Source organism: Pristis pectinata, chromosome 6 (genome assembly GCF_009764475.1).
Source record: "Pristis pectinata isolate sPriPec2 chromosome 6, sPriPec2.1.pri, whole genome shotgun sequence".
In the NCBI taxonomy this organism is placed as follows: domain Eukaryota; kingdom Metazoa; phylum Chordata; class Chondrichthyes; order Rhinopristiformes; family Pristidae; genus Pristis; species Pristis pectinata.
In genome coordinates, this window is record NC_067410.1 from 8399411 (window position 1) to 8414265 (window position 14855).

General features: G+C 47.5%; 1 protein-coding gene across 1 annotated transcript in view; it reads right to left on the reverse strand.

Moving 5' to 3' along the window:
• Positions 1-14855, reverse strand: part of LOC127572145 (high mobility group protein HMGI-C-like) — a 185485-nt gene that overhangs the window by 113455 nt on the left and 57175 nt on the right. The window contains exon 4 of the mRNA XM_052019099.1: positions 12117-12167. Coding sequence (XP_051875059.1) covers positions 12117-12167 — 51 coding nt within the window. The remainder of the gene's footprint in view (positions 1-12116; positions 12168-14855) is intronic.

Here is a 14855-nt window from a genome sequence, read left to right on the forward strand (position 1 = left end):
GGGAGGGGGGGGGGGAAGGAGGGTAAAATGGATTTGAGCTGCTGATTAGTCAGGATCTCATTGGATAGCCTCCTGCTGGTCGTATCACAGAAACACGGATCAGGAGGCAACTAGCCAGCCATGCCCTTGCTGGCAAAGCAAAGCTATTTTGCTGACTCCCTCTTCCCAGCTCTCTGCCCAAGAACAGGCGCCTTCCCAGACAACGTAACCCAATTACCACGGGTAACTCACAAGGGGGCGCAGAAATGAGATCACTGTATGTGCACCCGAGGCTGCAAACCACGCAAGCACAGCTCTTGAATGGGAACCCAGCTTCCAGTTTTCAGAATGGCACGATCCGACCCTGGAACCGTTGGCACCAGGTTCCACTGCGGGAGACTGTGATTGCCCCGCGCAATTCAACACCATTGAATTCCAAGGGATTTTTGGATTTGAACCTGTACCCTTCCAACACTATGCCAATAGATGCCTATTACACTCCAGGTCTGATCCATCCTACAGCTCCCCTCCTTGCCCAGTCAGACAAAGCCTTGCAAACAATGGTGAACCGTGTGTTCCTGCTGCTTTTTTTTTGTATTTTAAACGTTTATTAGCTAAAAGCACTACAAAAGGACAACCAGTGTCAAAATACTACAACGAATACAGAAAGAGAAGGAAACAAACTAAGCATCTACATAACTACAGCAATAATGCTAACTAACACCCGCTAAACACACACGCAACATTTCAGAGAAGAATAGCATTTTCACCGCCCATGACACACGCGATCCCCTGAGGGGCCCACCGATCGCGGAACCGAACCAGGGTGCCTGCAGATACCGCGTGCTCCCTCTCCAAGGACGTCCAAGTGCAGAGGTAAGACGGGCTGGCAGGTGGACCAGCCGGAACCCTCAGTCGCCTGCCGCCAGGACCCACAGATGGCTGGCTTGGCTAGGCCCAGGAGAAGATCCACCAGGAGATCCCCCACATGCCCTGCCCCCCGCCGCACCGGGTGACCGTAGATCAGCAGCGTCGGGCTGAAGTGCAGCCAGAACCTGAGCAGCAGCCCCTTCAGATACGCGAAGAGGGGCTGCAACCTCTCGCACTCCACATTCACGTGGTACACCGTCTCCTCCTGGCCGCAGAAGTGACAGGCGGCCGGGGTGTCAGTGAACCGGCTCAGGAAACGGTTGCAGGGCACCGCCCAGTGCAGCACCCTCCACCCCAGGTCCCCCATGTAAAGAGGGAGGACTCCCGCTTAGAGAGACCTCCACTGGTGACCCCCCTCACCGCCCGACAGCAAGACGGACTGCCACGGTGTGTCCGGCCGGCAGACCAGGGTGGAAGTGAAAGGTGTGCAGCAGCAGCCCGTACAAGAAATGCCTCGGCGCGTCGCGGAATGGCACCGCCGACGTGTCCGCCAGATGGCTTGGGTTGTGTCGCGCCGCCTCCCGAGAGTGTTCCTGCTGCTTTAGCAGGGTGACAGAGTGGGAGTCACATGCAGAAACCCATCACCTCAAACCAGCTCCTGAGAAACCCACATTCTGCCCCACCAGTGTGTAGGAAGTACAGAGGACTGTGGGGCTCTGTCGGAAGTACGGAGATCTGTGGGCTGTGTAAGAGGTATGAAGGGCTGGGGACTGTTTAGCGGGTACAGGGGACTGTGTGATGTTGTCTGTCTCTGTCTACACTTTCCTCTGCCTTGGTAAAGCAGCCAACATAATCAAAGACCCCACCCACCCCGGACATTCTCTCTTCTTCCCCCTCTCATCGGGCAGAAGATACAAAAGCCTGAAAGCACGTACCACCAGGCTCAAGGACAGCTTCTATCCCACTGTTATAAGACTCCTGAATGATTCCCTAGTACAATAAGATGGACTCTTGACCTCACAGTCTACCTTGTTATGGCCTTGCACCTATTGGCTGCCTGCACTGCACTTTCTCTGTAACTGTAACACTTTATTCTGCACTCTGTTATTGTTTTCCCTTGTACTACCTCAAAGCACTGATGTAATGAAATGATCTGTATGGATGGCATGCAAAACAAAGTTTTTCACTGTACATCGGTACACGTGACAATAATGAACCAACCTACCAAATTTATTGGAGGAAGAGGGGGCTGTGGGGGCTGGGGACTGCGTAGGTCTGTGGATGGTGTCGGAGGTACAGGGAGCCGAGGCTGCAGAGTGCGTCAGTTCATGTGGCCTTTATGTGACAGAAACCTTGTCCTTTCTGTGACAGAAACACGAGCTTTTACTTTACGGTGGGGGGGGAGGGGAGGTGGGAAGGGCCATAAGCAGAGCTGGGCTGTGATTCTTTTCTGTGCAGGTACAAGAGAGCTCCTGGGTAAAGCAGAGCACTGGGTATAAACAGGCAGGGCCAACGATGGAGAACGGAACCATGCTCCGCGCAGACACGCGCTGCTCTGCACCGGAGGTCCACAGCACACAAGGAGGATACGCCTTGCTATCCCACAAGTTGCAGAAGCCAACAAGGCCACCATTTTGATCATCCGCCTTCCATGACCCAATCCAAGTTACGGTGCAAGGGGCACGGTGAAGGTCACGCGTGGCGAAGGCGTGGGGGACAGTTTCTTCAGCACAAGCGCTGGCGGCAGATGTCCCTACACCTTTGGCATTCTGTCTATTGTTCTGCTGGGAATGCCAGCACGTTCAAATCTGGGCCAAGAAAGTACGACTGGAAGGCGAGAGGGAACTGGCAGCTGTTGTTCCCCATGTGTGGTATCCCTGGAATGCGAGCCCTGGCTGAGCACTTCCTCCACTAATAGAACACATTTCCTCTTTCTCACTGCCTTCTCAGCGCACAGCCGCTGCTCATAACCTCTGCGAGCTGACTGCACAGAGCCCAGAGAGATTCCACAAAAACCTTCCTTGTTTCCCGCCGGCTTATGGCGAATCCTTCTTGGGGAAACACGTATTCCTAAGCTTTTCTCCCTTCTTTGACCTTTCACAGGGCAGGACTGAAGGTCAGAAGTCATGGAGTGAGAACTTGCTGTTAAAAGGTGCTTGGGGTTTTAAGCGAGAGGCGAGGGTGTGTGTCAGTTGATTCCATGCAAAGTTTCCAAACTGTAGAGGGGTGGGGGTTAACTCACAGGCTGGGGATAGTCCTCCCCACACCCTGCACCACCCAGCTACAAACCCCACCCTGAGGTTAAAGCTCACCGTGAGCTATCCTTCACTAGGGAGCTCCTAAGTAATGCACAAGTCAAAAAGAGTGAGGGAGGTAGCAGTGATTAAATGAAAGACAAACAGGCCACCCAGTTTGTTCAGACATTCGGCCCGATACTCTTGACACGAAGAGACAGGTTAAGCCTCGGAAGTGACTGCAGAAATGTTAAGCTCCTGACCTCAGTCTGTACCTCTGGGCTGGGAGAGCACACCTTCTCCTTTGTATCTGACTACACTCTGGTGAAGGATCTTCGGAACCTCTGCTGAGCCGACTCCAAATGGGAATACGTCGGCTTTAAAACATCATCCGTCTTTGCAAATTCTTCCCAACCCCCGATTCTCCATTTTTGTACTCCACCCAGTCAGACCCTTGGAGATTGCTGCTTAAGTTCAGGCCTCTCGGTTTTTAACCCCTTCACTAGTGGCAGCTGTGCCTGCAGCTGTCGAGGTCCAAAACTGTGGGATCTCCACCCTAAACCTCTCTGTCCCTTGCATTCTGTTATTGCTTTTCCCTTGTACTACCTCGATGTACAGTACTTATGTTTTGAAATGGACGGCTTGCAAAACTAAGTTTTTCCACTGTATCTTGGTACATGTGACAATAATAATACACCAAAACCTGCGTCTTTGATCGAGCATCCTTTACGTGGATCGTTACTGACCACATCTGGAGTATTTTATCAGGATTCTGCCTGGATTAGAGGGAATGAGTTATAAAGAGAGGTTGCACAAACTTGGGTTGTTTTCTCTGGAGCGGGGGCTGAGGGGAGACCTGATAGAGGTTTATAAAATTATGAGAGGCATAGATCAGGTAGACACTCAGAATCTTTTTCCCAGGGTAGGAATGTCAAGTACCAGAGGACATGCATTTAAGGTGAGAGGGGAAGGTTTAAAGGAGATGTACAGGGCAAGTTTTGTTTTACACAGAGTGGTGGGTGCCTGGAATGCGCTGCTGGGGGTGTAGTGGAAGCAGATATGATAGTGGCGTTTAAGAGGCTGTTAGATAGACACATAAATATGCAGGAAATGTACAGATGCAAGATTTCGACCTGAAACGTCGACAGTTCCTTTCCTCCCACAGATGCTGCCTGACCCGCTGAGTTCTTCCAGCTGATTGTGTGTTGCTCCAGCTACCAGCATCTGCATTCTCTTGTGTCTCTTCTCTAGTTTAATTCAGCATTGTGTTCAGCACAGACAGTTTGGACCGAAGGGCCTGTTCCTGTGCTGTACTGTTCTATGTTCTACGTCTATTATGAGCACCACCTCCTTCAGAAGGATACATTGATGTTAAAGGGAGTGCAGCGGAGATTCGACCTAGACTCTGAGCTAACATTATTCCTTCACGACAGAGGGACCTCCTTGACAAGGGTGGGATTAATTGCCCAAATTGACTTCCACTTCGGACAGCAGTTATAAGTCAACAACATTGGATGGTCTGGGGTCACATTTAGGCCAGACAGGCTAAGAGAGGTAGATTTCTCTGAAGGACGTTAGTGAATCAGATGGGCATTTGTTTTTTTAAATGACAATCACAAAAAAATGCTGAAGAACACTCAGCAGGTCAGGCAGCATCTGTGGAAAGAGAAACACAGTTCACACTTCAGGGTGAAGACCCTTAATCAGAATTGGGAAAGAGTAAAAATAAATGAAACTACTTTTGTTCCCTGGATACACAAGAGATTGCAGATGGTGGAATTCCCTCCTGGGCAGGCACGGTAGTGTAGTGGTTAGCATAATGCTTTACAGCACCGGCGACCCAGGTTCAATTCTGACCATGGTCCGTAAGGAGTTTGTACATTCTCCCCGTGTCTTCATGAGTTTCCTCCGGGTGCTCCAGTTTCCTCCCACATTCCAAAGATGTACAGGTTAGGAAGTTGTGGGCATGCTATGTGGGTGCCAGAAGCGTGGCGACACTTACGGGCTGACCCCCAGAACACTCTACGTAAAAGATGCATTTCACTGTGTGTTTTGATGTACGTGTGACTAATAAAGAGGTCTTATCTCTGATGCAGGGTCCTGACCCAAAACGTCGACCATCCCTTTGCCTCCACAGATGCTGCCTAATCCACAGAGTTCTTCCAGAAGGTTGTTTTTTTTTACTTTTAGTTGCCTCTCTCCTTCTCTGTTCTAATAAAGGTCCTTTTTAAAATGGCAGCTTAATGATCTCCATTGTTGTTGCTGGCTTTATTTTTTTAAAAAACATTTCAGATTTAGTTCCTTGTATTTAAATTCCATGTGGCATAGTGGGATTCGAACTCACCTCCAGACCAAAGCCCAGGTCTCTGGATACTGGCCCTGCAATGTAACCACTATGTGACTGTAACCGATACACAACCTAGGGCAGTCCCACCTGGAATTAAGGAGCAAGTCCTGACTGGTTGCATCATGGTCTGGGACAGTAATTTGAATACACAGGAACATACGAAGCTGCAGAGAGTAGCGGTCTCAGCCCAATACATCACCCCACCATTGGTAGTATCTACAGGAGGCGCTGCCTCAAGAAGGCAACATCCACTATCAAAGATCCCCACCATCCGGGCCATGCCATCTTCTCGCAGCTACCATTGGGCAGGAGGTACAGAAACCTGAAGTCCCACACCACCAGGTTCAGGAACAGCTAATTCCCTTCAACCATTCGGTTCTTGAACCAACCTGCACAACCCTAGTCACTACCTCAGTATAGTAATACTGTGACCACTTTGCACTACAGTGGACCTTTTTTTTGTCCTAATTGTGTTCTTTCTTGCAAAAGGTGTATAATTTATGTTAATTTTTTGTTTTTCTTGTGAATGCTGCCTATATGATGCTGTGTGCCTGTGATGCTGCTGCAAGTAAGTTTTTCATTGCACCTGTGCATACGTGTACTTGTGCATATGACAATAAACTCGACTTTGACTTTTGACTTTGATTTGATCTCTTCTGACTTGTAAATACTTGGACTGCAGTAATACCACACACAGACATGATTGCTCTTATCATACAGGCAAGGCCAGAAGGTATCATTGGTATCGCAATACCCCCACACACACAGTAACATACATACAACCTGGCGAGCAACAAGGGGGGGTAGCCCCACTTACACCCCAAAGACCAAGAAAGGGGACAGGGACAGACCCCAGTTTCACTGCTAGGAACTCTTCCTTGGACAGGAAACAGACTAGCCAACTGCACAATTGCTTTCCTCTGCTGTGTACAAGGGCCTTGCGGGGGTGGGGGAGGTAGTACAAAAAAAATTTAAGATGGAGATGAGGAGGAATTTCTTCTCAGGTGGTGAATTTTCAGTTCTTCACCCCAGAGAGCTGTAGAGGATGAATCACCGAGAATCTCAATCCCTAGAGATGGACAGACTTTTTATACTGAAAGGCTGCAAAGTAGAGCCAGGGCCAAAATCAGATCACTCATGATCTTACTGACTGGCACAACAGCCTCGAGGGACCAAATGGCCTTCTTCTGCTCCCATTTTTTGGTTTAAAATTGGTCTCACTGGAGCTGAGAGTCACTGTACCACTCCTTTGTATTCTTACTCTCTTCCTTATAGGGAATCCTCGACTTGCTTACAGGGAGACCACAGTCAGTGCGGATCGGTGATAACATCTCCTCCTCGCTGACTATCAACATAGGTGCACCTCAAGGATGTGTGCTTAGCCCACTGCTCTACTCTCATGACTGTGTGGCTAGGCACAGCTCAAACACCATCTATAAATTCACCAATGACACCACTGTTGTTGGTAGAATCTCAGACGGCGACGAGGAGGCCTGCAGGAGTGAGATAGATCAGCTGCTTGGGTCGTGTTGCAACAACAACCTCGCACTCAGCGTCAGTAAGACCAAGGAACTGATTGTGGACTTCAGGAAGGGGAAGTCGAGCGAACACACACCAGTCCTCACTGAGGGGTCAGCGGTGGAAAGGGTGAGCAGCTTCAAGTTCCTGGGCATCAACATCTCAGAGGATCTATTGTATCCTGGGCCCAATACATTGATGCAATCATGAAGGTGGCAGGCCAGCAACTCTACTTCATTAGGAGTTTGAGGAGATTTGGTCTGTCACCAAAGACTCTTACAAATTTCTACAGGTGTACGGTGGAGACCATTCTAACTGGTTGCATCACTGCCTGATATGGAGGCTCCAAAGGCCTGTAGACTCAGCCAGCTCCATCACGGGCACAACCCTCCCCACCATCGAGAACAGCTTCAAGAAGTGGCACCTCAAGAAGCTGGCATCTGTAATTAAGGACCCTCACTATCCGGGACATGCCCTCTTCTCGTTACTACCATCGGGGAGGAGGTACAGGAGCCTGAAGACCCACACTCAACAATTCCGAAACAGCTTCTTCCCCTCCACCATCAGATTTCTGAACGGTCCATGAACCCATGAACGCACCTCATTATTCCTTTTATTTGCACTATTTAGTTTTGTAATTTATAGATTTTTATGTCCTTGCACTGTACTGCTGCCGCAAAACAACACATTTCACGTCATATGTCAGTGATAATAAATTTGCTTCTCTATCCACTCCCGTTAAACCTTCCACTGAATGACCCAGTTTATAGCTTATCCTCACCACGACCCAGCTCCATCAGAAATATTCCCCTTGTTCCCTCCATCCCACCCACAGCCTCCCGGCAACTTAAAACTAACTTGTTTTCCCCACTTCTAATCTAAAACGTTAATACTGTTTCTCTTCCCACACATGTTGCCTGACCTTCCGAATGATTCCAGCACTGTTTTTTTTATGCTCTTTTTAAGATTTCAGAAATCCAGCATCTGTAGTTTTGTTGATTTTCATTAATGTTTACTAGAATGGTTCCAGGATTCTACCCCACTTGGAGTTCTGTGCTCAGTTCTGGTCACCTCACTACAGGAAGGATGTGGAAGCCATTGAAAGGGTGCAGAACAGATTTACAAGGATGTTGCCTGGTTTGGGGAGCATGCCTTATGAAAACAGGTTGAGTGAACTCCGCCTTTATTCCTTGGAGCGACGGAGGATGAGAGGTGACCTGATAGAGGTGTATAAGATGATAAGAGGCATTGATCGTGTGGATAGTCGGAGGCTTTTTCCCAGGGCTGAAATGGTTGCCACAAGAGGACACATACTTACGGTGCTGGGGAGCAGGTGCAGAGGAGATGTTAGGGGTAAGTTTTTTTACTCAGAGAGTGGTGAGTGCATGGAATTGGCTGCTGGCAATGGTGGTGGAGGCAGATACGATAGGGTCTTTTAAGAGACTTTTGGATAGGTACAGGGAGCTTAGAAAAATAGAGGGCTATGGGCAAGCCTAGTAATTTCTAAGGTAGGGACATGTTCAGCATAATTTTGTGGGCCGAAGGGCCTGTATTGTGCTGTAGGTTTTCTACGTTTCTATGATTAAGGGATTTCAGCTCCAAGAGAAGCTCGGGCTCTTTTCCGTAGGTTAGAGGAGATTGCCAGCATAATCAAAGACCCCAACCACCCAGGACATTCTCTCTTCTTTCCTCTTCCATTGGGTAGAAGATACAGGAGCCTGAGGGCACGTACCACCAGACTTAAGGACAGCTTCTACCCCACTGTGATAAGACTATTGAATGTCTCCCTTATACGATGAGATGGGCTATGACCTCACGATCTACCTTGTTGTGACCTTGCACCTTATTGCACTGCACTTTCTCTGTAGCTGTGACACTTTACTCTGTACTGTTGTTTTTACCTGTACTACCTCAATGTACTCTGTACTAACCCAATGTAACTGCACTGTGTGATGAATTGACCCGTACGATCGGTACGCAAGACAAGTTTTTCACTGCACCTTGGTACACGTGACAATAATAAACTACTACCAATATTTAATGGGGGAGTACAAAACTTTGACCAGTTTAAACCTGGGTAAAGAGAGGGAGTTGAGGGATGGTTCGAGGGCAAGGGTAGACAGATTCTATATCTTGGGCAAAAATAGAAGGGGGCAGGGTGGGAGGAGAATAATTTTTTTTAATATTGGCAGAGAAATATGATCTGCCATTTACTGTCTGTGCAGGTGCTGGAAGCAGAATCAGTGCCTTCAGGGGAGTTGTACAGGCACTTGAGAATAACTTGCAGGGCTGTAACAAAGGAGCAGGGGAATAGGATCGATAGGATTGCTCAACTCAGGGCAAGCACAGACTCAGGGACGAATGGCCTCCTTCGGTGTTGTAACAATTCAATGATTCTATCCTCTAAAATGGATTCCTGCCTCCACGCACACACATAAACTTGTTAAAAAGCTTCAACTGGGCTAATTGAAAGCACACTACCTGCTGAAGCACAATAAATGTCAGAAATCACTAACTGTAAAAGCCCAGATGGGAAATAAGTTTCAGTTGTTTATGGGGGAAATTGTTGTGATGTTTTAATTGCATTCCAAAGCACACCAATTACTGCCATCGGTATCCGCAACATTGCATTCAGTGCCCTTCTTACAATTAATTAAAAACACATCAAGAATTCCCCATAAATTTCCCTTATTCCCATCTGTTTTGAGAACAGGGCATTTGGTTTGAGAGGAATCACTTCAAAGCATCACTCTCGGTCTGGCGGTCCCTCAGAGCAGTACCTCTGACCTTGGACCATTCCCCTCCTGCAGGGAACGATGGCAACACGTCCAAAGATTGTAATACCAGACACAGAGAGGTCCAGATATTGTCCAAGACTGTGCGATACCTTAATCCATGGATTAGGTTGCAAGCATGTTACAACCTAATCCATGGGATCAGATGGTTTACCTGGAGGAGTAATGGATAACTGGAAGTATAGCACAGGCTGGGATCGAGAAACTTAAAAGGTTCATAAAAAGTGGCACAACAACAAATAGGCAATAAATTTTAACTTGTCAGTAATGCTCACATCTCATTAATGAAGAAAACAATCTAATGGAGAGCTTCAGATGGTTTATATAACCAGATTATAAAAATCTGGGAATATATGATGAGGCTGATCTAATTAACAGGATTAGGTTTACATGCAGAATAATGAATACTGGGAGTTATAAACCACAATGTGATCAAAGGAATCAACTTGTACAAAGTGGAGCCATTTATTGGACCTTCTCAATGCCTCGATTTTAGAACCATCCTGAATCCTTTCCCCTCTCTGCACATTGATAATGTGCTCTGGATGGGTTGTGGGCTGGTTTGTGTTTTATCAGGGCCACAACAAGAGTGATGAACTCGAACCTGCACACCAGGCTCTACACAGACGTCGGCATTGCACTGAAGGTTCAACGGTTTCAGGGGCACAAGCATGGGGCAGTCCGTGATTGAGAACCAGTAAATGATAGGAGTGCATGTTGACTGGTAGATCGTTATCCTCCCTTACCCACTTGCACCCAGCCCATTGCATCACACAACATCCAGGTTTGCAGTTGGTGAACTTGATAGAACAGAAGAGATATTGAGGTTCATTTGCCACTGATTCCAATCCTTCAGATTGTGAGTTTGACCCATTCCCCCACTTGTCGTATCGCGCAGTGCCCTGCATTAATATTCTTTTCCTAATTTTGCATTCCTTTCCGATAGCCCAAACCATTTCTCTCATTCTGAGAAGTTCAACTTTTACTTAAACTTTCCTGAAAGTACAGTCCTGGTCAACCCAGCCTTTGTTAACCGGGAGTCCCAATTAACCAAAACCAGCCCTGATTAACCAACCATGTGTTCAGCAGTCTCCACACATCCAGCCCTCTATATAAAGAAGGGCTACACCTGGACCGAGCAGACATCAATGTACATGACCCAAACCACCAAATAACAACTGGTATTCCTGATCCTCCATCCCCATGACAAAGTAGGCTGCATATTGGCATGGTGGAACTGCCAGTGAAGTTGCTGCCCTGAAGCGTTGGAATTCCGGGTTCAATCCCGACTTCCGATGCGGTCTGTGTGGAGTTTGCACGTTCTCCCTACGTTTTTGGGTTACCCCCTGATGCTTCTGTTTCCTCCCACTTCCCAAAGAAGTGCGGGTTGGTGGGCTCATTGGCTGCTATAAGTAGCCCCTGGTGCGTGATGGAACCTGGGGGGGGGTGGGGGGGAGATGACGCGAATGTGGGGAGAATAAAGTGGTCAGTGTGGGCTCAGTGGGCCCTGTTTGTGTGCTGCGTGATGCTGTACATTTCCAACAAAGGCAGGAACAAGACAGTGTCAACACTTCCCCCTAAAGCAGGTCCCAGTGTTCCCATGGTAACAAGTATCTGGTTCACAGCAGGAGGGGCACGGACAATTAACATTTGGCCCACAGCAAAGAGGGCTATGGCCCAAGTGCTGGTAAATGGGATTGGTATGGATGTGTCAGAATGGATTTGACAGGCCGAAGGGCCTGTTTAGGTGCCATATGATTCAAAGTGTTAAAGCTCTTTTGGAAACGCAATGGCACCAATTCTTTAAGCAAAATAGCAGTAATGATACTCCTCGTTGAAGTAACCCTTGCTGGTATTTCTATCTGTGGCTATGATTGCCTCGTGGCAACTGATACTTTGCTAGTCAAGTTATTGCAAGATCACTTTAACATGCTGTTTTCTGGGGCAACAATATTAACCAGATCCAAAAAAAGTCTGAAAGAACTCAGTGGGTCAGGCAGCATCTGAGGAGGCAGAGCAATGATCGACGTTTTGGTTCAAGATCCTGCACCAGGACTGAGAGGGTAAAGGGGAGATAGCCCGTATAAAGAGGTTTGCGGGGAGGGTTGAGGCAGGGCCTGGAATCAGGCGAGGTGGGGGGAACGATGGGCAGATGGAGCCAGGTGGGTGAAGGGGCAGACGCTCCCCTCGTCTCTGACGCACTCAAAGGCCCAGGTAGCTGAAAGTACTTTTGCATTGCCGTTCTGGTCACCAGTAGCCCACAAGTAAATGAAAGCAAGCAGCACAACACAGTCATGACTTCCAGTGGCACAGCGTCATAACAACAAGGGAGCCATTTTGTTAAACGAGTCTTGATACCATTTTGTCACTCACCCATTTCCTTGGTCTTCCTCTAGGCCGCTTGACTCTCGGTGGCTCTGCTTTCTGCAAGCGGAGATCCAAACAACAGGACATTAGTTCAACTCTGTTAACAAGAATTAACTAGATCTACAGGAGGCGATGTCTCAGGAAAGCGACATCCATCATTAAGGACCCCCACCACCCGGGCCACGCCCTCTTCTCATTGCTGCCATCAGACAGGAGGTACAGAAGCCTGAAGACCCACACCTCAAGGTTCAACAACAGCTTCTTCCTCACTGCCATCAAGTCCTTAAACTGACCTGAAAGACTCTAATTCTACCTCGGACTATGTTTCCCTCAACTTGCACCAATGTTGTTATGTAATTTTGCTGTGCAAGTTATAAATATAGAACATAGAACAGTGCAGCACAGAACAGGCCCTTCAGCCCACAATGTTGTACTGACATATCTATTCCCTCCTACCTACAGAATGCCCATATCCCTCTATCTTCCTCTCATTCATGTGCCCATCCAAGCCCGTCTTAAAAGCCACCATTGAGTTTGCCTCCACCACCCTATCAGGCAACGCATTCCAGGCATCCACCACTCTCTCAGTAAAAAACATACCCCTCATGTCTGTTCTGAACCTACCCCCTCTCACCTTAAATGCAATCCATTATGTGGAATTTATGTTAATTTAAGTTTATTTAATTTATGTTTGTAACATATTGTGTTGCTGCTGCAAAAAAGCTACTTTTCATGGCATTTATACCCTGGGTATGTAGGCCTATGACAATAAACTTGAAATAGATGCGCGTGCTGGAAATCTGAAACAAAAGTGTCACGGATACTCAGCAGGTCAGGCAACACCTGTGGTGAGGGAAGCAGGGTTTCAGATCGATGGTGTTAATCCAAAACATTAACTGCTTCATGCTCCACAGGTGCTGTCTGAGCTGCTGAGTATCTGCAGTGGTGTCTGTCTTTATTACATATTCATTATGGATGATCAATCTCAACACAATCGCTGTGGAAAATGCCCTTTATTCACATCACTGTGAGTGGATCTCAATGCATTTGTTTATGTCTGCTCAGCCAAGCAGCGGATAAGCTCAAGCTTTTGGCCTCAGCAACCTTGGATAAGGGAAGGAGAAATGAAAGATATCACTGGGTCATGAGCCAGCAACTTGAATCGTAGAGAAGGACTGAACATACTTCACTGGCACATTCAGTGTTCATAATGTGGTCTCCTCTACACTGAAGAAATCAAGTTTATTGTCATAGGCATACATTCCCGGGGATAAATGCCATGAAAATTAGCTTTTTGGAGCAGCAGCACAGAACATTACAAACCTAAATTATACTTAACTTACAATTTACAATCAAATGTAGATTGGGTAACTGCTTTGTACAGCGCCTGTGTTCAGACTGCAAGCGTGACCCTGAGCTTCCCATTGCCTCATCCCACACATCTTAATGCCTCGTCCCACTCCCACACTGATCTATCGGTCTGTGGTCTCTGCATTGCTATAATAAGGCCCAATGCAGGCTTGAGAAACAGCACCCCATCTTCCGTCTGGGCACGTTGCGGGCTTCTGCACTCAACATTGGATTATCCAACTTCTGATAACTTGCTTTCACTATCCATGTCAAAACTGACCATTGCTGTAGCAAGTCTGTGATCTTGGCTCAGTTTTTTTCCCCTCTCCATTAGCAGATCCTCACCTGCTATTTACAACCAAACACACTTCTTTGTCATCTTCTATCAACCAAACTTACAACTTATCCCCATAGAACCCCGACCTCGCCCTATAGTAGATATTCCCTTTGTCCTATCCACCCCTTTCTCCTCTTTATCTGGAACCTAAGGCTAACATTTTTCCCTCTCTTTCCCAGTTCTGACGGATGTCATCGATCCATTAGACATACCCTCCTCCCCAACCCTCCCTGCAACTTAAACTTTTGTCTCCTTCCCAGTTCTGGTGAAGGGTCTTCCACCTGAAATATTAGTCCTGTTTCTCTCTCCAAAGATGCTGCCCGACCTGCTGAGCATTTCCAGCACATTCGGCTTTTATTTCAAACTTCTGTCACTACGTGTGCTTATGGTGTCCTGTACAAGGTATTGGGATACCTGGCTCACTGCTGCCATTATTTTCCAAGCTGGGTGTCCATTCATCAGAAGGCGAAATAGAAGCAGGAGAATAGTAGCTCCCTCTTCAAATATTGACAAGGTGAGGGTGCAGGGTCACAATGTGCCTTCCCTGCGCTGCCTCGCAATCAGACCATAGCACAATGGGATCAACCCCTGTTCTGAACCACCACAGTAATTCTGTCCAGGCTATACATTAGTATGGTTCTACAGTGACTCCAGGCAGAAGCAGTTGGTTGGCTACTCGAGTGGTGACCAGTTTAAGCTCCTCTGTGATGCCCTACATGGCTGAAGAGCCTTCCCTCATTCACAATGCAGGTTCACACACAGGCAACAGGTTTAAAAGGTCCCAGGGAGCTCCTTGTCCCAGGAGAGGAGGAGGGAGGGGAAAGGAAAATAAATCTCCAATTTCTGATTTATTAAGTGGATTAAATTGGAGGAGGTTCTCATCACCTACCACAGTATAAAAAAAAATCAATGGCATGGCTGTGCAACAGGACACAAACTGGCAAATGTTATTGAAGGATAAACCACCAACATAATCAGCATTCCATGGTAATTTCCACAATGATAGCTTCGATCCCACTGTTATAAGACTATTGAACAGTCCCCGAGTACGATAAGAT